Source organism: Eurosta solidaginis, chromosome 4 (genome assembly GCF_040869045.1).
Source record: "Eurosta solidaginis isolate ZX-2024a chromosome 4, ASM4086904v1, whole genome shotgun sequence".
NCBI lineage: Eukaryota > Metazoa > Arthropoda > Insecta > Diptera > Tephritidae > Eurosta > Eurosta solidaginis.
In genome coordinates, this window is record NC_090322.1 from 113,081,684 (window position 1) to 113,105,999 (window position 24,316).

The 24,316-nt window shown below is 37.9% G+C and overlaps 1 protein-coding gene and 1 long non-coding RNA gene across 4 annotated transcripts in view; one reads left to right on the forward strand and one right to left on the reverse strand.

Moving 5' to 3' along the window:
- The window catches only part of LOC137250157 (transcriptional regulator ovo-like), a 181,873-nt gene that overhangs the window by 43,797 nt on the left and 113,760 nt on the right, over positions 1–24,316 (reverse strand). For 2 of the 3 annotated variants that reach the window (XM_067782527.1, XM_067782528.1), the window contains exon 2: positions 47–1,501. In XM_067782527.1, the coding sequence (XP_067638628.1) occupies positions 47–1,501 (1,455 nt within the window). Of the gene's footprint in view, positions 1–46; positions 1,502–3,348; positions 3,688–24,316 lie in introns of those variants that run through there. The other variant, XM_067782529.1, reaches the window with a different exon arrangement.
- LOC137250158 (uncharacterized) lies at positions 16,563–17,750 on the forward strand. Its single transcript, XR_010952812.1, has 3 exons — positions 16,563–16,971; positions 17,034–17,176; positions 17,261–17,750. It is a non-coding gene; the product is annotated as an uncharacterized lncRNA (long non-coding RNA).

Consider the following 24,316-nt stretch of genomic DNA (forward strand, 5'->3'; position numbering starts at 1 on the left):
TTATTATATTTGTTATTGTGCGCATGCGCAGAATAATTTGTGTTACCATGGCCATTTGCGAAAGTGGTAATTTCCAGTCCACCGCTACCACTATCATTAACACCAGTACCTACACCGCTTACATCATTCCCATTTATTGATCCAACACAATCTATATAATTATTTGACTGTTGACTTCCATTATTACCACCCGCTGCTGACATTAAATATGCTGCTGCCGCATTATGAAGGAAATTAGAATTTCCGTTAAAATTTGTTGATGGCGATGATGATGACGAATTCATTGTGTTACCACTTTTTAGGCTTTCGTAAAAAGGAGGTAGAGTTCCCGAAGGTGGTGAATTTGGACCGTAATTGCTGCGACCGTCGCGTCCGCCGCCCATACCACCGCCGGCACCTCCACCGGTTCCAAGCGTGCCACCGAAGCCTGTAGGTGACCCGGCACCTCCACTAGGATTCTGATTACTGCCACTACCCGAATTGGTACCACCAAATCCACTAGAGGTTTGGAAACCTTGACCTGTACCTGTAGACGATGTGCGGCCGTGTCCTGCCGCTGCAGCCAAAATACCTGGCAGATTGCGAACTAGACGTGGATTAAGACGCGCTTGAGCCAGCACAGCTCGGGCTGCCAATATTGCACTTCTTCGGCGAGCTTCGCGCAATTTCCTTTCGCGTTCCAAGCGCTTATTATTTAGAGCATCAGTTTGTTCGTCGTCGCTGTCATATGAAGACGGACGACGTTTTGGTACGTGGTAATCAATGGGTTCTTGCTGCTCTGGTCCGAGGTGATCGAATGAACCTGGTGGCAATAAAACTTCGTGTTGACCTTTACGAACTGGATGACTTGGTGCTAATTTTGGCGTTCGTTGTATAACGCTGCAGCGTACTGCTGGCCCTGGAGGCGGAGGTGGTGTTGGACGCTTTTCCAAAGGTGGTGGTGTACTTCGTAATCGTAGAGAAAGGGGTTTATCTTCGGGTACCAAGGGTTTCTCATCAACAATTAGTTTAGAGCCGTCCGAATCCGAATCGGAATCACTAGAACTTTCCTCACTAGGTGTGACTGTGAAACGCCGACTTACTACTTCAACTGGATATTCTTTACGTTGAGCTTGTGTCAACACAACACCACCGTTGTAAGGTTTATTACCACCCAAAATGGACGAGTAGAAACGAGGTTTGTCGGAATGAACTGTTTCGGTACTTTGCGCTATCGACTCTTTCCTAGTTTCTGGGCATTTTGCTGTTTGTTCTTTAGGTAGTTGGGTTAAGGAATCGGCCTGCGATTCCTCGTTGCAGTCTTTTCGTTCTTCAACAATACTCTCTTGAATATGTGCACAGCACGGCGAGGGTATTTTGAGATGAGTTGAATATAGTTGGGGATGTGCAGGTGATGTAAGCAGTAGTGTTAATGAAGTAGTATCTGGTCTTGACGCCTTTGCTGTTGAAGTTGTGGCAATAGATGTTATACGATCCTTTTGTGTAATCGCAGGGTCGCCAACTGAAAAAAACAATGCTAAATATTAATAATTTTCCAATCCACTGACCTTGGCTAAATATAAACTATTTCGGTAGTAGTGCAGGGTAATAGTCTAGTTGAGGGGTCGACTGCTAATATGCTACCAAAAATATCGAGAGAGGTGTCAAAAGACGCGTATTAACCTCGAGAACAATAATCTGAAGGCGGAAAAGAAAAATTTTATCTCTGTCCGGAGATATTTGCAGTTGAAGTTGGCGATTTCCATGTGGTTGTTGTTGTGTTGTACCCACCAAAAAAATTGTGCATCACCGTGGCGGTAGCCACGGTTAAACCACACACCCGGACGTGGCATGGCGTAGCCCAGGGTTATTTTTTATAAGCGCGGCCGAAGGCCGCCAACGCCGAAAGGTGTTCTGCGCAAAAATACTATCGATCCGACCCCCGGTTTCGGAGGTACCCGCGGGTCTTTTTTCGGTTTTTCGTTAATATCTTTTGAATGCGTTAATATTTTTATTTTCCGCCTTCGGATTATTAATACTGATGTCAAGACGCGTCTTTTGACACCTCTCTCGATATTTTTGGTAGTGTATTAGCAGTCGACCCCTCAACTAGACTATTACCTAGTGCAGTTTATGGTACCCACCCTAAAGTTGGGCCAAGATTTTCGAGTGAGGTATCAAAAGACGCGTATTAATCTCGAGAACAATAATCCGAAGGCGGAAAAGAAAAATGGTATCTCTGTCCGGATATATTTGCAGTTGAAGTTGGCGTTTATCATGTGGTTGTTGTTGTGTTTACCCACAAAAAAAATTGTGCATCACCGTTGCGGTAGCCACGGTTATACCACACCCCCGGTTTCGGAGGGACCCTCGGGACTTTTTTCGGGTTTTCGTTAATATCTTTTGAACGGGTAAAAAAAAGTTAACTTCCGCTTTCGGATTCTTGATCTAGACGTGAATACGCGTCTTTTGATACCTCATTCGAAAATTTTGGCACAAATTTCGGTGGGTAACGTAAACCGCACTATTACCACTATTTCAACTATGTTCAGAGCTGTGTATTGTTAACTGTACAAATTAGGCTGAAGCAAATCACAAATCTTTACACCAAATTCTAAGAATTAACGGAAGAAACACATTTTCTGTTATTCACAGCTTTCATAAAGCAACATTAATTTAGTGACTTTTAAACGACCTTCTCTTTTGTATAACGGCCTTAAGTGAATAATTTTACAATACACTTTTGTTTTATAAAATTTTCCGATTAACTGCGCAAAAAGAAGCCGACTGGAATTTTAAATAACTGTTTCCTTGTCTAGACAATGGGCTATTGTTGCCACATAACTGTATAGTATAGATATTGTTTAGAACAAGAAGATTGCCAGATGGCTAGAAAGCGACCAAAATAATGTGGAATTTTTCGAGGACAGGGAATTCATGAAATTATACATATGTCTCATATAAAATGGTAATCGAATGGAATGTTTCCAAATGGTAATTCCATACGAAAGCATGACAATCGTAATACGTTTCCAAAAATATCGAGAGGGGTTTCAAAAGACCCGTTTTGATTCCTGTATCACTAATTCGAAAAAGTAAAAAATTTTGCTTATTTTTAAGTCATGCTGTTGTACTTTGGACGTTTATTAGCAGTCGACCTCTGTTCTAGACTATTACCCAATTACTTATCAAATAAGTTGAGCCGACATCCAACTATTTCAAAAGGTTTTTGACATTTGTACGAACGTTTTTAATTCCACCACAGACGAATGCAATCAAAACAAAAATTCTTGGCTGTCATGATGTTTTAATAACAGCAGCACGCAAGAAAAAATACAATATATTATAATTATAATGCAGTTCACTCACATTTGAATTTAAATTCACCTAAATCAACTACATATAAAGGTAATGGTGGATAGGAGCATATAGCAAACCTTCCGGATGCAGTATGATAGCCAAATGAAACACATATAACCGAAGATGACATTGCCTTTATAATAGTTTTCCGGTCGCTAAACGATTTATAATTAGTGATAATCAACCTCGTATTGTGAAACTAAAACTTTACTGCAGCTTTTAATTCGACCAACTAAACGCACACATCACCTATCAGTAAACAAACGGATTCAAAAACGGCACAACGAACTGTTCGTGGGACATGTGCAGGACACACTTTGAATTGTGATAATTCAGATAAATATAACTGAACAAAATAAAGAATGAAATCGAATTCACAATTAACTGTGCGTAAAATAACCACTGTGAATTGAAATTCACAATGATGATAAGGTTGCCAGCTGCTTCAGAAAATGTATGGAAAATAACTGACTCATAAATTTACCATGTAATAATAAAGGTACGCGCATATTACGCTGTGCGACATGTAGCGGCAGCGGCGCTTCACAGTACGACATATTTTGGTAAAGTACACTAAGCGGCAATCGAGGGTCACATTGCGGCAAAAGTTTGGGTAATTCTTTACTTTAGCTCACAACAGCTAAAACTCGTCCAAAAATATCGGGAGAGGTGTCAAAAGACGCGATTTGGGTAGTAGTGCAGTTTACGGTACCCACCCTAAAGTTGGGCCAAGATTTGAAATTAATAATAATAAATTTTATTTCTGTCAAAAGATATTTCCAAAAAACCGAAAAATGGCCCGGGAGCTTTCTGCATTGGCGGCCTTCGGCCGCGCTTATAAAAATTACCCTGTGTGGGTCCAACACCGGTTTGGAGACCAAAACTAAATCAGCACAAAATACTTTTACCCACAGTTTTTCTTGTGGGTAAACAAAATCATCAAAATTACAACAACCACGTGAAAATTTTCAATTTTGTTTGCAAATATCTCCGAAACGAAATAAAATTTTTAATTTCGCTTTCGGATTCGTGATTCTGGGTCCAAAGCGCGTCTTTTGACATATCTCCCGATATTTTTGGTCGAATTTTAGCAGTTGTGAGCTACCATTAGAATTACCAAAGTTTGTTTTTACTTTTATTTGCAAAATGGACGACATAGAGTTTGAAGCTGTAAGAGTTTCATTTTTATGCGAAGAGGCTACTTATCCCTATCGACAACCACATTTAGCATCAGGGAAGTAAAGGGACCCCCATTGAATTGGAAGTAGGCGGTGAGCGACAAGTCCTTTGGTTCTCTCAATTGGCGCCAGAAAACTCAACCCAACTTAATTTACTACATTTGTATGTAGTTAGTAAAATGGGATATTAAATTTTTTTTTTATGTTTATATATGTACATAAGTATATCCATTGTATATTGCTTTACTTTAATATATGTATGTACATTCTGTATACGTATATCACTTTAAATTAGAAGTATTTCAATATATAATAACATCATAACAATAATATCGAAAAGTCTACGATTGAGCCTTTGGTTTCTTCATTAGCTCCTTGCCCAATTGATTATAATCAAACACCTGTTGCAACAAATTCTGTTCCAATTTCTTAGGGTATTTCCCAAATATTATTTTTTCTCATTTTATCATGCTCAGATACATTTTACAGCGCAGGGTAATGCAGCCAATTCACACCTAGCGGCAGCAGCCCTGCGCGACACTTCCCTATGCGGCTTGTTTGGCTACCCTTCAAAAAACGCGAGTACTCTATAAATAATGTAAGGAATACTCCTTTGGGAGATAGGACTGCTCCAAATCTAATCTGTATTCATACAAAAAATGTGCTCCAATTAACATTGCGATGTCCTAGGAGAGGAGTAGGTGATCCCACTCTCGCTTTGTTTGTGAGTATTCCATAGAGTACATACGTGAGAGTACTTTCCAAAGTACTTTCACTGTAGTACTCCATGGAGCACCCACAGATGATCATATGCCAAAGTACTAAAGAGGAATTGTGTCGGAAAGAATTATCGAAGTGAATTTAATTTAAAATGAAAGTAAATGAAGAGGGGCTATACAACTTTTATATTTTATACTACGAATATTCTTATGTTATTTAGCATTTGCATGAATAAAGAAACTAATATTTCTCTATACATACTATAGTATGTATACATAAAACCAGTGCGCTGTTGCATTTTATCAGAGTTGCCAAAGTAAATTTTTATTATTAGTTATTTACATGCAATATTTTACTTTTGGCAACTCTGTTCGATCGTCATCGTGTCGTGATCACTGTCGTTAAAAAACGAGCAATGATCGGCTGATGGTGGTCCGCAAACGCATTGCAAAGGAGTATCGTTAGAGTACTCCAACATGAAGAAAATGGAACACGTACCCTTCAAAAAACGCGAGTACTCCATAAATAATGTAAGGAATACTCCTTTGGGAGTATAGGACTGCTCCAAATCTAATCTGTATTCATACAAAAAATGTGCTCCAGTTAACATTGCAATGTCCTAGGAGAGGAGTAGGTGATCCCACTCTCGCTTTGTTTGTGAGTATTCCATAGAGTACATACGTGAGAGTACTTTCACTGTAGTACTCCATGGAGCACCCACAGAGGATCATATGCCAAAGTACTGAAGAGGAATTGTGTCGGAAAGAATTATCAGAGTGAATTTAATTTAAAATGAAGGTAAATGAAGAGGGGCAATACAACTTTTATATTTTTTACTACGAATATTCTTATGTTATTTAGCATTTGCGTGAATAAATAAACCAATATTTCTCTTTACTATAGTATGTATACATAAAACCAGTGCGCTGTTGCATTTTATCAGAGTTGCCATAGTAAAATTTTTTTATCAGTTATTTGTATGCAATATTTTACTTTTGGCAACTCTGTTCGATCGTCATCGTGTCGTGATCACGGTCGTTAAAAAACGAGCAATGATCGGCTGATGGTGGTCCGCAAACGCATTGCAAAGGAGTATTGTTAGAGTACTCCAACATGAAGAAAATGGAACACGTAATCCAACAATTTTTGCAGGGTATAATCCAACAATTTTTGCTCGCGCATGTCCGCATGTTCCCAACGACAGCTTATAATCGTGAAAAAGGACTCAAACTGGGAAAGCTTCGGACACCTGGTACAGAACAAAAGAACATACAGCAGATACCATTATGCATGTGAGACAGATACAAAATTCTCAAAGGAATTTTATGTATGCGAGAACAGTTTATCCGATTTAATCATGTTGTCAATACTGACTGTCATATGACAATCAAATGATTATCATGGTTGTTTTGTTATTTTTTAAATTTCGCCATTTTCAACCGACGAAAACCATATAAAAAATAACCTTAAAAAATGAAAAAGAGAGCATTTCAAAGCTCCATCGAAAATAATATTAAAAAATACCAAAAGCTGTCGGAATGTATGGGGCGCACTCAAAAAATTGATACGCGAAAAGTAATAGTAGTTAGTGGTGATTCATTTTTAAATGTGTTTCCGCATGAGGAAAGCGCTCTTCTGTTGTTTTGTTATTTTCTGAACTTAAATTGAACATTCTGAAGTCGAATTCTTATAAAACTATTTATTTTAAACAAATAAGAAACGCGTATGCTTTTATCACGTACAAAATTAAAAACGTAATGAAATAAAGTAAATAAAAAGCAAAAAGCATTGTTTCATTTTTGGCGGAATATAACAATTGTCATTTATGATAGTATAACAATCAAACCTGATATCTACAGTAAACTATCATTTATGACACTTTTTGATAGTTAGAGTGTCAGCACTGATCCAGGAAAAGGAATGAGAGTGAGCAGTACGGCTATATACTTAATCAGTAGGCGATGTTGGTGTATAAGAAGGAGACAAAAACTCACACGTACACAGTTGTTTACATCACATTTGCGCAAGTCCCCTTAAGTTTGTGATAGAAAGTTTGTATGAGGCGCTGATCGTTAGGTTGACATTGCTGACAATCAGATGATAGTCAGTACTCTTGTAGGGTAGTTGAAGCTGGAGACATTGGTGCTTTATCGGTAACCGTATCGGTAACCTTTTAACAGCTGATTCGACCAACCTTATGAGAATCAATGCAATCGATTATTGGTGCCGCTAAGGTCGTAACCGTATCGTAGCCAACCAATTGGGTTTTGGTTTACCGTCGTAACGTAACGATAAACAGCTGATTACGTTAGGGATACGGATACAGCGATACGACATACGGCACCAATGACTCCGGTTTGAACCATGGCTAACCTGATGCAAATCTTAGGTCTAGAGTTGCATTTTTGGTAGTAATACTACTTTAAGCTGAGTTGCATTTGATAGTTTAATAAAATTTTGTAGTATTTACCAATGAAATAGTTGCATATATTTCCGCGGAAATATAAATATTATAAGATTTGTAGCCTACAACAATGTGGAAACATACGGAAAGCAAAATTTATTTAAATTAGAGTCAAAAAAGTCTAGAGAAACTTAATAAAATATAAAGCGATATGTTGTGTGGCGCTTTATATTTTATTAAAAAAAAAAAAAAAAAAAAAATTTAACTTCTATGGCTGATACAAATGCATAAGGGAAAAATTATATAAACGACTTGGTCTCTTCAAAGCATAGATAACACATGGCGTTTCATTGTTTTTCGTATGGCGTTGTCAAAGCGTCGGCACGCAACCAGAGCGCTTATGTAAATAGGGGGACTCATGTAACCGTATAAATGCCTTATAAAGTGTGTAAACGTATAAATTTATCTAGTGCGTAAACGAACTGTCAAATTTTGTATGAAAAATCATTTACACAATTTGTATAAATTTACGCGCACATTTCATTGTGTAAACGCGGTAAACTCAAAGGAATGCAACCTTGCAGACATTACAGCAGGCATTTTCATCAGAAATCTCCAACACCAGCAAGTCATTTACAAGAATATCTTAGTAAAGACGTTTTAGTTTTGATTGTTCACTTAATCTTGGCATTTTTTAATTTGTATAACAATCAAAAAATTTTTGTTTGGCAATAATACAGCTGATAAACAATCAAGTTTATCAAGAGTATTTCTAGGTGCGTTCATATAACAGCGTGTGTAAATGGATTTAATTTTACACCTTATAAGTTTATATGCTTTCATGAGTCCCCCTAATATTTCTATGCTTCGCCCGACAGAGAGTTAAATTTATGGCATCTCTTTTACCTTGCTAAACAAAGTTTGTTCATTAAGGGACTCAAAAAGTTGGGAAATTCTCAAAGGAGGATTTACAACTCTTTCGCCGCTTTAAAGCGATTTAAAATGACAAGCAGTCTCATTTTTATAATATGGGTCTGCCAAAGCTTCAGATAGATGCAACCCAACCAAAGCGCCTATGTAAATCCGCCTTAATTTCTGTCGTTGTGGAAGTCTCCCGCAATTAAAACGGTGCTGTGAGTGAAAGCAAACCAAAGAAGCAGGCAAAAATATGATTGAATGAAAGTTTGACTGTTATACACACTTTTGGGTTTCTTTGATGGGGATGTCTCGCCTTGCACACACCGGTGTCATCCCAAAACGTCGACTCGTAGGTGCTTACACCCTCCCCCCATATTGGGGTGGAGCCTCCTCGCGGTGACACCTGGTAACGCTCCGGCGGCGAATGCGAGCGGCGACCCTTTTCTCCTCCCTATAGCCAGATTTCCCTTCTACTCCCATCTGTACTCCGTTTCCCCTGGGCCAAGTTTTCCTATAAACAGGTGCTACTTTAGTTCAAGACCGGCCATACGTCTAGAGAGGACAACTCCATAAATACTGTCAGCAGAGTGACACATCATGGATCCTCTGTTGTGATGCAAATTCCCATCATACAATATGGGGTAGGACGAACATCAGCAACAGGGGTGAGTACCTCCTTGAGTTTATCAATAGTAATAATATAAGCATTATCAAGCGGGGCAATGAACCCACCTTTGTAAATGCTATTAGAGGGGAAGTTTTAGATATTAATCTGTGCAGCCATAATATGGCCAGCACCGTCTCTAACTGGCATGTTTCAGGGGAGGAGTCAATGTCGGACCGAAACACATTGTATTCGTCATTGGTCACTTTCCGGAACACATGCCAGTTTTTAGAAATCCCAGGAAAACGAACTGGAAGCTTTTCCGTTTTGTTATTGAATAAGCTGGAAACAGCTTCCAGGGACCCATAACCATCATGCAGGAGCATGAGAAAGAAGCTGAACACCTCCACTCAGACATTAAAACAGCTTTCAATGAGAGTTGGCCCCCAAGGAAAGATACTGTAACGAATTTAGTGCAATTCCGCTTATTTGCAACCTTCTACTAACGTTCGAATCACTAAACTGTTGAATAAATAACTCCACTATTCAATAGTGCAAAATTGCCTTTATTAAAGTACTTCACAATAACACGTATACTTCGCAACTGATAGGTTGCTTAAATCAAACTGATTTTCGTGCCTACTCTGTTGCCGCTTTTATACTGTTTGGTTTCCTCGTTGACATATTTCTAGGCGCTTCTATTTCTAGAATTTACTAGTTAGTTGCCACCTATAACTACGTTTATAGCTTCTCATATGCGCGTGTATATGTGATGCTTGCAAAAATTATTGCCCACTTTTGGGAGTATCTCAGATATATGCATGTGTTTGTGCGTTGCTCTCCGCCGATTGTATGGACATATGTATAGACATAGTGATTGACTTGTTGATGTGCATACAAGTCACTGCTTAGTATTGGCTTAGAGATGGTAGTATCCCTTAGCGTTGCTAATATTCGTCACAATACGTACACAACACGATGTGCCTTGGTGGAACATAAAGCTTGGAAGGCTAGGAAGCTGTTCAATAAAGCGAGAGCTACGGGCGGCTGGGATTCCTACAAAGTCGCTCTAACATCTTACAATAAAGAACTTAGGAAATCTAAAAGGGCTACCAGGAGAGAACACTGTGAAAAGATTAATGATCTTCCAGCAGCGGTTCGACTACAAAAGGCCCTTTCTAGAGATCTCAGAAATGTAGTTGGCTAGTTAAAAAAACAGATGGGAGCTACACCACGCGGCCGGAGGAGACGAGCAAACTATTACTCGAAACACACTTTGCTGACTGCACCGCAGGCTATTAATTACCGCCCATAATGGCAGATTTGCCAACCATCAGCGGTAATGAAAAAAGCATAGCAACAAAGCTCACCACTGTGAAACCAGGGACTGGATGGGGTCTACCTTTATATAAGGCATCACTACTGCTCGGCTATATCCCAAGCAGGTGGGCAGAGGTTAAGGTAGTATTTTTACCAAAGCCAAGGAAACCCGAGCAACTGCCCTCGTCGTACCGACCAATAAGTCCCTCTGTGTAGGAATCAGTTCGCCTACCAGCCAGGGAAATCCACAGACGGCTATTCATATTCTCACGGAAAAAATCGAAAAGGCTATAGAGTCTAAAAATATAGCCCTCTGCACTTTTATTGATATATCAGGCTTTCGATAACACAACACATCAAGCTATCGAACAAGCTATGATTGACAAGGACATAAGCCCTATAATAATTCGATTGGTGCTGTCCACGTTAAAGAGTAGAAAAACCCATTTGGAACTGGGAGGGACAATTGAATCAATTGCGGCCACAAGAGGATGCCCACAAGGAGGTGTACTCTCCCCTCTCCTGTGGCCCCTGGTCATAGATGACCTCCTTCATTTAATGAAGACCAAGGGATTTGACACACAAGGATATGCAGATGACCTAGTTATTTGCATCACAGGGATGCACGAAGATACAATATCAGATCGTATGCAACAGGCTCTTTGCATCATAGAGACGTGGTGTGATACCAAAGGATTGTCTATCAATCCTAACAAAACCGTTATAGTGCCTTTCACCCGGAGAAGGAAATTATCCATCTCAGAACCATCCCTGGGTGGTACAAAAATACAATTCTCAATGGAGGCTAAATATCTAGGGGTCACACAGGAGAGAATCCTATCGTGGAATGCGCATTTGGATGCTATCCTAAACAAGGTAATGTTATATCACCTGTAATCTTCGGATCCCATCGTGTCCGCCACTTCTATGGTACGCCATGTGCGTTACTTTCTTACCACTACGCGCGAATGTCAAGTATGACTAAAGCCCCAACCACATAGGATACCTTATAATATTTTTTCTTATGCTTACAGCAACAAGAGCTTTCTTCGCCTGTACTCGTGTCTACGGCAAAACATGGGGGATATGCCCAAAAATGGTATATTGGACATTTAATACAGTTGTAAGGCCGATAGTCACCCATGCTTCCCCAGTTTGGTGGCAGAAGGCCACACAAAGAACGGCAACAGCTAAACTAAGCAAACTGCATCGATTAGTTTGCGGTGGCATAACGGGTGCGATGAGAACCGCTCTGCTGATGCACTTAGTGCTTTAGTGGGAATACCTACCTTCCCTATTCTGATAGAGAAAGAGGCAACACTAGGCGCTCTAAGACTTCCAAATATTTCTGAGTGGAAGCAAGGAAATATGATAGGGCATATGAAAGGAATAAGAAAATTCATAGGAAATCCCTCATTACAACTGCGTGACGTAATGTCCCCTAAGCTCAGAATCTCACGGAACTTTGAAGTGTCCATTGTGGACAGGACACACTGGGAAATAGGGAATCCTTACAACGACGCTGACTCAGAGGTCTGGTTCACGGATGGATCGAAATTCCATGACGGAAGAACGGGAGCTGGCATCTATGGGCCGAAATTCAAGAAATCGATACCAATGGGATGCTACCCCAGCATATTTCAGGCAGAAACTCATGCAATAGAAGTCTGTGGTAGAGAATGTCTGCGGAGAGGCTCAACATCGAAGAGCATCTACATTATGTCGGACAGCCAGGCGGCCCTGCGTGCCTTGCAATCCTATACAGTTACATCTAAGCTAGTGGATGAATGCACTGAAATCATTAATGCCCTGGGAGCCAAAAACAAGGTTTTGTTAGGATGGGTTCGCGGACATCAGGGACATGAAGGTAATGATTGCATATTCATTACCTAGAAAAGCAGGGTGCTACAGCAGCATTCTATGGTCCACAGCCCTTTTGTGGACTTACAAAAGCACACACCAGGGGAAACTATTCGTAATTGGGAAAATAAACAATTCAGACGTCATTGGATTGACTGCCCAGGGCAAAGGCAGCCCAACTTTTATACTTCCGGCAACGAAATTATCAGCCAAACTCATTAATCTAAGCAGGGTGGACCTAAGGACTCTCTCTGGGTACTATACGGGACACTGTGGTCTACGATATCACCTAAGTAAATTAAATCTAACCTATACCCAAATTTGTTGTTTCTGTGAGCTGGATGATGAAACGCCGTTTCACATTTTCTGCGAATGCGTCGCTCTGGCTAGGCAGAGACTATCCCATCTAGGTGGTGGGACTCTTAATCCCTATGTGATATGGAGTAAAAAGCCTGAAGAGGTACTTAGATACATCAAAAGCCTCCAGATTCAAAATTAGGCTGAAAGGTCTTCCACAATAGATCTGCACAAAGGTCGCAGTGCTTCCAGACCTATTAATAATAATAATATTGAGATACGTTTTTTTGAATTAACATTGTTGTTTTTTCATTTAAAAATGCTGTTACCAGATTCTTGTATTATACAAATATAATGAACTTGGGTACAGAAATTCAGAAATCTTAGAACATATTTTACCGATATACTTTGTTGTTGAGTTTAAAAAGTTTTTCAAAATAATTTGAAAAACTATACGTTTTCTTTGCATTTTGCACTTAGAGGAGTAACCTCATGTATTGAATAAAATTTTTAATGAAAATCAATAGCTCTGAACAAAATAATTTCCGCTATGATATAAAATTAAAATGCTGGGGAACAGGAGCAATACTTTTGTGACTACATAAACCCTGTTTCAATCTTTTACGTCACTGCACAGAATCCTAATTGACCGTTTTCAACTGAAACAACAATGGCAATCCAGATTTTCCCGTTATGCTAACTTCAAGGCGAATCCATACCATACACAGAAAATATGATTTCGAGACCGAAAAATCAATATCGATAGAATTAGAGATTATATTGAATTTATTAACAGCCCTTGACAAAGGGGCGTCCCGAAGTTAGTTTTTCTTAAAGTTTTCGCAATAAAAAATATTTGAAAATCGCAGTGTCCTTTGCGGGACATTGAGATAAATGCGCTCCAGAAGGTAAGTACAGTCAACAGTTCCTTGTATAATGACAGAAACAAAAGTTAACGAGAGGACAGACCTTTTTTCTAAAGATCGATCCTGATGTCGTGGTCAACTAAGAAGTCCACTCCCAATATGACTTCATCAACAATCTCCGCCACAACGTATTTGTGTAGAACCATGACCTTCCCAATTAAGACTTCAGAGATCACTTCTCCCCGGACTTTGTTATACTCGCTCCTTTCGATCCAAATTTCCTCTGACGTTAAGACTGCTCGATTTTCTTCCAATTTGCTGGCGCTAGCTCTCAATCTTTACACCTGGCACACTCTTGCTCATCTCCTCCAGCTTTGCGTTTACGGCCACTCAAGGACCGCTGCTGCAATGACGTGCAATGTGACCTGGGTTATCGCACCTGAAACACTTCATAACTCCGTCATTTTTCTGTTGTGATCCCTTCAGCGCCTCCAATATTGTGTTCACCCAGTCTGGCCATTCCACTTCCACACGGCGTGCTTTGAAAACTGGCTTACACAGAAGCGACGCTGTTTCCTGAATCAGTCAACCTTTCAACATCCGAAGCAAACTCTTGCAATGTTTCGCCAGCTTTTTGGTAGCGGTTTTGCAACTCCATTTGGTATATCTGCTTTCTGTGTTCGCTTCCGTATCGCCTCCCTAGAGCGCTCATCAATGTTTCATAACTGTTCCGTTCGTACTCTGGAATTGCCTGTAAAATTTCAGCTGCAGGCCCTTTCAATGCCACGAACAGTGCAGCAACTTTATCATCCTCATTTCAGTTATTCACTGCTGACGTCTTCTCAAATTGAAGCTTAAATACCTGGAAAGGAATAGAACCGTCAAATGATGAAGTTTTTACCTTCGTATTACTCGGTGAAGAAGCCGGGCGATTAAGTTGCAACTCCTGGATACCACTTCTCAAAACATCCACCTCTGCCTCGAATTTTTCTTCAAACTGCATTATTTTGTCGGCAATGCGCGCACCGAGTTTTGATGATATACGCGCTTCTTGTGATTCTAGTTGTACTGTTATACGTGTCTCTTGTTCTTTCGGTTGAGTTGCCATATATGTCTTTTGTTCTTCCAGCTGTGATGCTATACTGGTCTTCTGTTCTGCCAGTTGAGATGACATTTCGGTTAAGATTTGTTTCAAAACTGATAGTACCGCGTTAGTGGCAACACTTGCCAATGGATTCGGAGTCTCTATCTTCTCCTCCATTTTAGTCGCTGGCTCTTCCACATCAGGATAAAAGACATACTTGTCCACATTAATTCCTTCCAACTCCATTACCTCTCGTAGCCGTGCTTGAAGTTCGATCTTATTGCCAGTTGTATTCAATTCACGGTTCTCCAACTCCTTTTTCAGTTGCTGGAACCTTAATTCACTTAACTTTGCCATGTTCCTCTTCTGACACCAATTGTAACGAATTTAGTGAAACTCCGCTTATTTTACACCTTCTACTAACGTTCGTATCGCTGAACTGTTGAAAAAATAACTCTAATATTCAATAATGCAAAATGGTCTTCATTAAAGTACTTCACAATAACACTGATACTTCACAACCAATAGCTTCCTTGAATCAAACTGATTACTGCTTACTCAGCTTTAACTCCTTTTATACTCTGTGATGTCTCGTTCGCATACTTCTAGGCGTTTCTTCTTCTAGAATTTACTACTTGTTTACCAGCTATAAACTACAGATACAAGTTTATAGCTTCTCATATGCGCGTGTATATGTGGGTGATACTTGCACAAATGATTGCTTAATTTTGTGAGCATCTCAGATATATGCATGTGTATGTGTGAGAAATACTTTGCTGATGATTGCATACTTTTGTGAGCATCTCCCCGCTGCTGACATGTACATATGTGTAGACATAATAATTGATTTGTTTATGTACATACAAGTCACTGCTTAGTATCGGCTTAGAGATGATAGTATCCCTTAGTGTTGCTAATATTCGTCACAATATTAATTTATGCTGAGCGGTTTGACTTGTTTAAACAAATGTATCTGTTTGTTAATGTTATGTTTATATGTGCTCAATAACTAGACGAATTTAATGTTGTCGATATTGTAAGTTTAGTGAAATGTAAAATCAGTTTTATATGTAACATGTTAATTTTCCTTTTTTTAATAACTTAGTTTTTCGTATTTTCAAAAAAAAAAAAAACAAAAAAAAAAATAAATTAGAATCCTAAGGAAGACGCGAATATGCGTCGAAACGCGTTGATTGAAATGAAAAAATAGACTTTATTTAAATTAATTTAAATTTATTCTTTGAATCAGTTTTCAATACCTTTTCTTCACTCTTAAAATAAAGCGTTAAACAATTTGTGATTTACCACTCGAGTGAATAATAAGAAAAATAGCTACGGTAACTCATCTATTTTTAATAAAGCTGAGTACAAAATTTTATAAGCCCTATATTCTATGTGTCTCACCCATGACAAAAAAGTTGTTGTCCTAAATTTTGCTAGTCGTTCTTTCATTTCGTACTGCTTACATAATTTTAGAAACTCGTTTTAAATATATCCAACAGTTCAGTTTTGACTTCTTTTAACTTGTTAAGAAATTGTTCGGAAATTAAGTATGTCCCACTCGTGACAAGTGCGTAGAATCATTTGTTAGAAATAAGTAGGCACTGTTAATACGCCTAATAGAGATATCGTTTTAAATTTTCCGTAGCTGAACTTTATCTAGCCCACGCATTGATTTCTATTTCCAGGGGTAAATTCACCAACTGCGAAATTCAAAATGTTCACTTTTTTTCATATCAAAAATTTGTATGAAAAAAATGTACATTTCAGTAGCCCGTTTCTGTAACCTTGCGTTATAATAACGAACGATTTGCTATCGCAAGGCACGTATCGCTTTCGATATGAAAAGTGTTTCTGTAACGCACCCAATTCACCTTACGATATAATAGTGGTGAGTTTTTATCATATCGATGGAACAATCGAATTGGAACATAGGATATGTCACCAATAGCGAAAAAGATATAATAGCAAACACAAATTCTTTTTAATCGCAAGAGAAGAAGTTCAAGATTCATTATAAAAATTGTGAACTTTTGCTTAAACTGGTATTATAAGTGATTTACAATCATCCCTTGACTATAATAATAAAAGAAAAATATTGTGCTACAGGTATGTACTTTGCGACGAGCTAGCTGGTTAGGCACGTCTGAATGTTGCATGTATATTACCCTTATACGTTTGTTAAGCTTGCGATTTAAGAGGCAATCTAAGCGTCCTCTTGCCATCTATTGGAATTGGAATATTCAATTCCCAAAACCGGAAAAAAATACAGTTTATCTCGATCGGGCAATTCCTGGATATATTGCAGCGACTTCAAAAACGTCCATAAATACAACAACGACAACCTTCCGAACTAAAAGCATACACCACGGAGTATCCAAGTAAGTAATCTAACATTCTAAAATTCAAAATTATAAAAAAACTATACTTCCTCACGCAATAGCAATGGCAGCATGTAACATCACACGGCAACGCCTCAGATGGAGCCAAGTACTTTATTGAAAACCTTTTGTTTCAAATATATGAACTCTTTGACGACCAGAATTTAGTTGGTGTGACATTCAAACTTACAAATCCATCTTCCTTGTAAGTAAACTTTCATTTGAATTAACGCTATTGCAGCTTGTATGTCACATACATTAACTACGCTTGTTATATATATATTTACAGAATTACGGCTCATCGTCTATTTCTATCGGCGGCAAGCCCTTATTTCGGTGAACTGTTCAAAAGGGACAACGGGATTTGTCCACTTATAGAAACCACCAATATCGACAGCGGCACTTTCGAGCGCTTAATCACCTTTTACTATACCGGCAAAACGCTCATAACCATTGACAATGTGGATCGGATGTTAGAAGCGGCTTTAATACTATAATTGAAAGGCGCTGTTCTAAACTGCTGATTTTATAATAGAGAATATAACCGATTTCATATTGCAGCCAGCATATAGTCTGGAGAAGTAGACTCAGTGTGAGATACTAAATGAAAAATTCTGGCTTACGAAATACAAAACTTTATGCATGTAAATGGATATGGAAATTTATTGTTTTATTATCTCGCAGGTAACCTAGAGCAGTGAATTTTAGATTTTGACGCCAAAAAGTTGCAACCTATCATAGAAAGAGACAATTTGCATGTACGGTGCGAGAAAGGTGTTTTTAATGCTGTAAAACGTTGGTATGAACATGATTGCTTGTCTGTGGTTAACCCAATGTAATATGGTCTTTAGTATGGCTAATATTCATCCTTTACCGGGTTGCGAAAACTTGGCATTAAAGGTTTTAACTTGTCATAGATACCCCTTGGCTCGTTCTAAGCTGACATTGTGGTGGCCAGATTCCTGACGAAGAATCACTTTTGGCTCTTAACCGATGGGTAAATAATACCGAGATATGACTCTTTACAAATGGTTTATGATATTATTTTTAAAATGTTAAGGTAGAATCAACAGTCGATGTTAATGACCAGTATAACAATAGCTTCCCGCTCAAGATCACGGATCGAAAACTATTTTCACTCTAGCGATAAGGAGACTCCTTGCAGATTTTCGGGAGTTTTCCTGTTGTTGTTGTTGTTGTTGTAGCGATTAGGTTACTCCCCGAAGGCTTTGGGGAGTGTTATCGATGTGATGGTCCTTTGTCGGATACAGATCCGATACGCTCCGGTAACACAGCACCATTAAGGTGCTGGCCCGACCATCTCGGGAACGATTTATATGGCCACATTGAACCTTCAGGCCATCCCTCCCTCCCCACCCCCAAGTTCCATGAGGAGCTTCCTGTTGTCGATGTGGACAGCATATTGATTCGGTACATTCCGGAAAATACCACCATTATGGCACTTGCCCGACCATCTCGGGAAACCACATTAACCCTTCTACCCTCTTTCCGAAAGGAACTTGGGGTGGCTTTATCCTGGCCTGCGAAATAAATAGGATTCGTTGGCTTGTCTACTTTTATCTACCTCTGTATCTTTCTCAATATCCAAATAGCATTAATTTACTTTCATTCCCTTCCAGATCGTAAAAAGGATTTGGTTGAGCTGCAGGCCGGCGAATACGTTTCCCTGGGATTGTAGAAAAGAGGATACTGGCCGTTGATGGCTACGGATAATTGTACAATTTAGACTAGCAAGAACAAAATTAGCGACCAAGGTGAAAAAGGCAAACAAGTTGCATAAAATTATACACAGCAGACAGAATGAGACCATTCAATAAAGTTCTCACAGAACCATATATGTAATACTCCTATATTGCTAATAGAAAATGCTCGCAATGTGTTTTAAATTCGAAATCAAAACAAGACAGCCTATAAAATTTTTGTGATCGTACAGCATAAGTGTGACAAGAAAAAATTTAAATTTAGGTACATTCGAATGTTGAACACAAAAACAAAAACGTTTAAACATCAATATATCGGCACTCTGATGTTTGGGAATGTACCTAGCCTTTTGTAGCAATATAGGAGTATTACAAATATGCACAGAACACCCCCAGCGGGTTAGGGGATCAGAATATACCCGCGGTAGGTATGCCTGTCGTAAGAGGCGACTAAAATACCAGATTCAAGGGGCTGTGTAGCGCAACCCTTCAGGTGGCCAGCGCAATATATAGCTTCTCCAAACCCAATTGTCACCTATCCGCGGCGAATCCTGTTTCACTAACAGACGAGGCTCTGGCGACCCCAAGCTCCTCATGGAACTTGGGGGTAGGGAGGGAGGGAATGGCCTGAAGGTTTAATGTGGCCACATAAATCGTTCCCGAGATAGTCGGGCTAGCGCCTTAATTGTGCTATGGTATCGGAGCGTACCGGATCTGTATCCGGCAAAGGACCATCACATCGATAACACCCCCCAAAATCTTCGGGGAGCAACCTTATCGCTACAACAACAAGAACAAAAATTTTCTAACTATAATTATTAGTATAAATAAATGATATTTTTTTTTGTAAATATAATTATTAAATATAATGGAAGTTGTAATGTGTTTTTAGGTGCATTATTACGTTTATATTTATATTGTGTAATGAGTTAGAGAAAAAAGAAAACGTTATCTATGTGAATGCTGATTTATTTAATTATAATTAATATGTATGCACTACTATATAAACTATTTTGCGGCTATTGTTTAAATTTTCAATATTTCTTCATTAAATTCATTTCAGATGTAGTTTTGTATGAAATAGATACTTTATATGTATGTACAAAGCATTGCAATTAATTTGAAACACTTTATTCAAATTTCAAGTGGGTTCGATTGAGATGTAGCTGGGTCGAGTACGGTAGAGTTTGTCTTTGGTTGTGGAGTCGCCCTTGAAGTCACTTTTGGAGCTTGGTTAGTAAGATCCAAAAATTCTAGGTCATCTATTATTTCATTTGTCTGCAAATAAAAACATAAAATGTTAGTATACATAAACAAGCAGCAATAAACATTTGGATTCACGACACAATCCAAAAAAAAACATTCGCCTTGCCGAACTTATTTTGAACCTTTGGGTTCCGCCGTTTTTACCGAGAATATTTATGTACATTTACCTCAGAAAGTCCCCCTTCCTATAATTCTTTTGTATATTTTTTAGAAAATCCTTTACGTTTTTGTTCACGCTGTATAAGTGCAGCATATTTACAGAACAAGAAAAGGTCTTCATCATTTCGTATAAGTGCCGGAAAAGCTTTTCTGTAAAATCTTCCATTTAATATCGACTTCGCTGTCCAAATAAACGGCGTATACGAAAATTGGTTCATCACGTCATATGAGCGTAGTTTTGTGCAATACTTTCTTTAAAACTAAAAGCTTGGCATCCTACTCCATTGCTGATATATGTATGGACAGTTCTTAGATGTATATAATAAATTGATCAATATTTCTTCCTCCAAATTCACACTTCTTCAGAGACAATCCCTCGCTTTTCTGCTCAATCTCGCCCAAAAAACAAATTTCTGCTCTCTATTAAGTATTCACACGTTCACCGTGATATATTTTTGGTGTTTCAGCCTTTTTAAATGCTAAAATTGACAAACTCAAGAATGAAAAAATTAAAAGCTGCTTAGCGCACAAAAAATTTAAATTACAGAAAATGTATGCTATCACCACCTTCGGAGCTAGTGATATGAATATCGCAAGAAATAACGAAAATACATATTCACCACTCATACAGAAACACTACCTTGCGATAACAATGCATCAGGGTTGCTTTTTGCGATATAATTCGTATCGCAAGGATATAGAAACGGGCAACAGAACTCATACTTATTAATCAGCCCCCTTAATTGAATATTCTTTAGTTTTCCAGCTAATTATTAGGGGGACTCATGATAGCATATAAACTTATAAGGAGTAAAATTATATCCATTTACACACGCGGTTATATGAACGCACCTAGTAATACTCTTGATTAACTTGATTGTTTTTCAGCTGTATTATTGCCAAACAAATTTTTTTGATTGTTATACAAATTAAAAAATACCAAGATTAAGTGAAAAATCAACACTAAAACGCCTTTACTTGCTGATGTTGGAGATTTCTGATGAAAATGCTGACTGTAATGTCTGCAAGGTTGCATTCCTTTGAGTTTACCACGTTTACACAATGAAATGTGCGCGTAAATTTATACAAATTGTGTAAATGATTTTTCATACAAAATTTGACAGTTTGTTTACGCACTAGATAAATTTATACGTTTACACACTTTATAAGGCATTTATACGGTTACATGAGTCCCCTAATTATACAGGATTAAGAAGGAAGCTAAGGTTAGTGCCATGGCGAATTCATGCAAGTGGCCATAGCGGAACCATACAAGTGGCCTTGCAAGTGGCAAATGTTTGAAAAAAAATTCACAATAGGAAACAGACTGGATCACTTGTAATCGCTGTTCGATTACTTGAATCATTGTGAATTCATACAAGTGGCGAAAGTTTCTAAAAAACATTCACAATAGCAAACAGCCCCGATCACCTGTTCAATCGCTGTTCGATTACTTAAACCATTTGCTAAACAGTGTTTTTCATACCTTTTTGTAGACGACTGGTATATTGCAATTTAAAAAATCATCTTTATGAAAATATTTTGTAAAATTTTTCTCTCCTTTTTGTAGAGAACTTATTCCCATAGGATGCCACAAAATTTTAACTTGTTTCTATTTGTAGATTACGCAAAAACGTGAGAACTACGAGAGGTATCTGGGTATCCCAGCCATGAGAACTAGTTATAAAAAACTAATTTATTAAAAAAATCATCTTTATGAAATTATATTTGAAAAAATCGCCCCTCCTTTTTGTAGAAAACTTATTCCAATGCGATGTCACAAAATTTTAACTCGTTTCTATTTGTAGATTATTTAAAAATGGCTTTTGAATATGCAAAAGGTACCCGGGTACCCATCTATGCACAGGACGGTTAACCAGACTAAATATTAATATTCATTTTTAAAATCTTTTTAATGAAAAAAAGTGCAGCCAATATTGTCTCCATTAACTCAATTTTAAAAATAAAATTAAAGGAAAAAACTTTTTTAAAAATAAGCTTTTATTATTAGTTAATAAAATTAACTAAAAAGTAAAAAATAAATTGGCTGTAAGGAAATATAACACTTTATAAGTTCATTGTAACCTTTAACGATAATTAGGCTTTTTCGTCTGCGACAAAAAAATTCCATATTGTACATAATTATATATTTTTAATATTTAAACTTTACACCTAAATTATTAAATCTTACAGTTTATATCACAGTCCTAATTGTTCTAGTAAAAAGCTTGTTAAATTTTGATGGTATAATTAAGAACATTTAGGACCTCCGTTTCTTGCTATCACAATGTAACACGCTTTTATTAGAACAATTAGGACTGTGATATAAACTGTAAGATTTAATAATTAAGTGTAAAGTTTTAATGTTAAAAATATATAATTTTGTTTATTTTATTTATTTATTTATTTACTTGTATGTCTATTATACAGCAGACACTTAAGAATATAGTACAGCTAATGTTAATTAAGTATTACTTAAAAAATAGGTTTTTAGTTTGAACTGAATAACCGATTTGGTATACGTAAAATCTAAATCCAGAAAATTTGAGAAATAGTTGTAATCAGACATAATTTTATTCAAGGGAGCGTTAGCGCCATAGAATGTTCTGTTAAGTCCAACACGAAAAACAACAAAATTCCGTAAATTTGTGCAGGGCACATTAAAGTTAACTAGCTGAAGTAAGGAAGGACAATCTATCCTGCCAGAAACAAGATCAATAATAAATGTAATCGATAACAGCGTTCTCCTATCGGATAACGATACCAAACTAATTAATCGACAACGAGCAACGTACGACGGAATCGGTTCAGTAAAGTTAAGAGAGCGTAAAGCAAAACGAACAAAGCACTTTTGGACTTTCTCCAGACGATTTATGTGGACTGAATGGTATGGTCTCCAAATAACAGCTGCGTATTCCAGTTTAGAACGGACAAAGGCCGAGTATAAAAGCTTACAGGTATATGGGTCTGAAAAATTAGAAGAGTGGCGTTTCATAAAGGCAAGTGTTCCAAAAGAATTTGTAATTATGTAGTTTAAATGAGTAGTAAAATTTAGTTTACTATCAAAATACGCGCCAAGATCTTTAATTTCATTAACCTCAGAAAGGCACGAGTCCGCCAACCAATAGCAAGTATCCAAAGGCTTGACCATTTTAGAGTAAGTTACTTTGAAACACTTGTTAATATTTATGTAAAGCCTGTACAAAGCGCAATAATCTAAGAAATTATTAAGTTTACTTTGAATCGCCGATGAATCACGCGAGGCTCTTATTTCAGAATATATTTTAGGATCATCGGCATATAAGAGAAATCTAGACGAGTTGAAACAAAAAGAAACATCATTAATAAACAAGATGAATAATAAAGGACCTAATATGCTACTTTGAGGCACACCAGATGTAGCAATGAATGGATCCGAGAATTCCCCGTCTATAGCAACCCATGAACCAATAACAGATCCCGCATTAAAAAATGAGAGAGCAAAAAAATCATAGTTGGCTGGGAAATAAATTTCTCGGCGTGACGTCACGCTTTTGATAACATGTTTTATTGCTGACGCAGTGTTCAGACTTTATTCCAATAGGAATATTTTGCTCCGCTCTTACCTCCTCTACATTTTTTATCTTAAAGGTTTATTTGGGTCGAGTTGAAAAGTAAATAGTATTACTACCTAATATCTTTTTGTTGTAGTTTTCAATGCATATATACGTATGAAAAGCTGATTGTTTACAAGTGACGATTGTTCGTGTCTTAAGACATGTTTGTTCACATTTTTCGTATGGAATCAGAATAGGAGTAAAATGCAAGCAAAAAATATGTCCGGACTCGATCTGTAAATCCTGACTAAATTCAACATACTGCTCTTCTTGAAGTTTTATATAAAAATGAAGTACGTTGATTCAGCGAGGTCAGCTAACCCTGTTTTGCGAAAACAGTCGCCAATTGCAGGTACCAAGCGTGGTCAAAGCTTCCTTCAACTATCTCTCTAAACTCAGTGAAGGTCTTCTCTTTCCTCTGTTTACAAACTGTTGGAGCGTATCCGTTCATACGCATAACATGACCTAGCTAGCGGAGCTTTCTGTTTTTATTCGCTGCCCTATCGTCATATCTGCGAAAAGCTCATATAGCTCATCATTATACCTCCTTCGATACTCGCCGTCGACATCACGGACAGGACTATAAATCCTCCGGAGAACTTT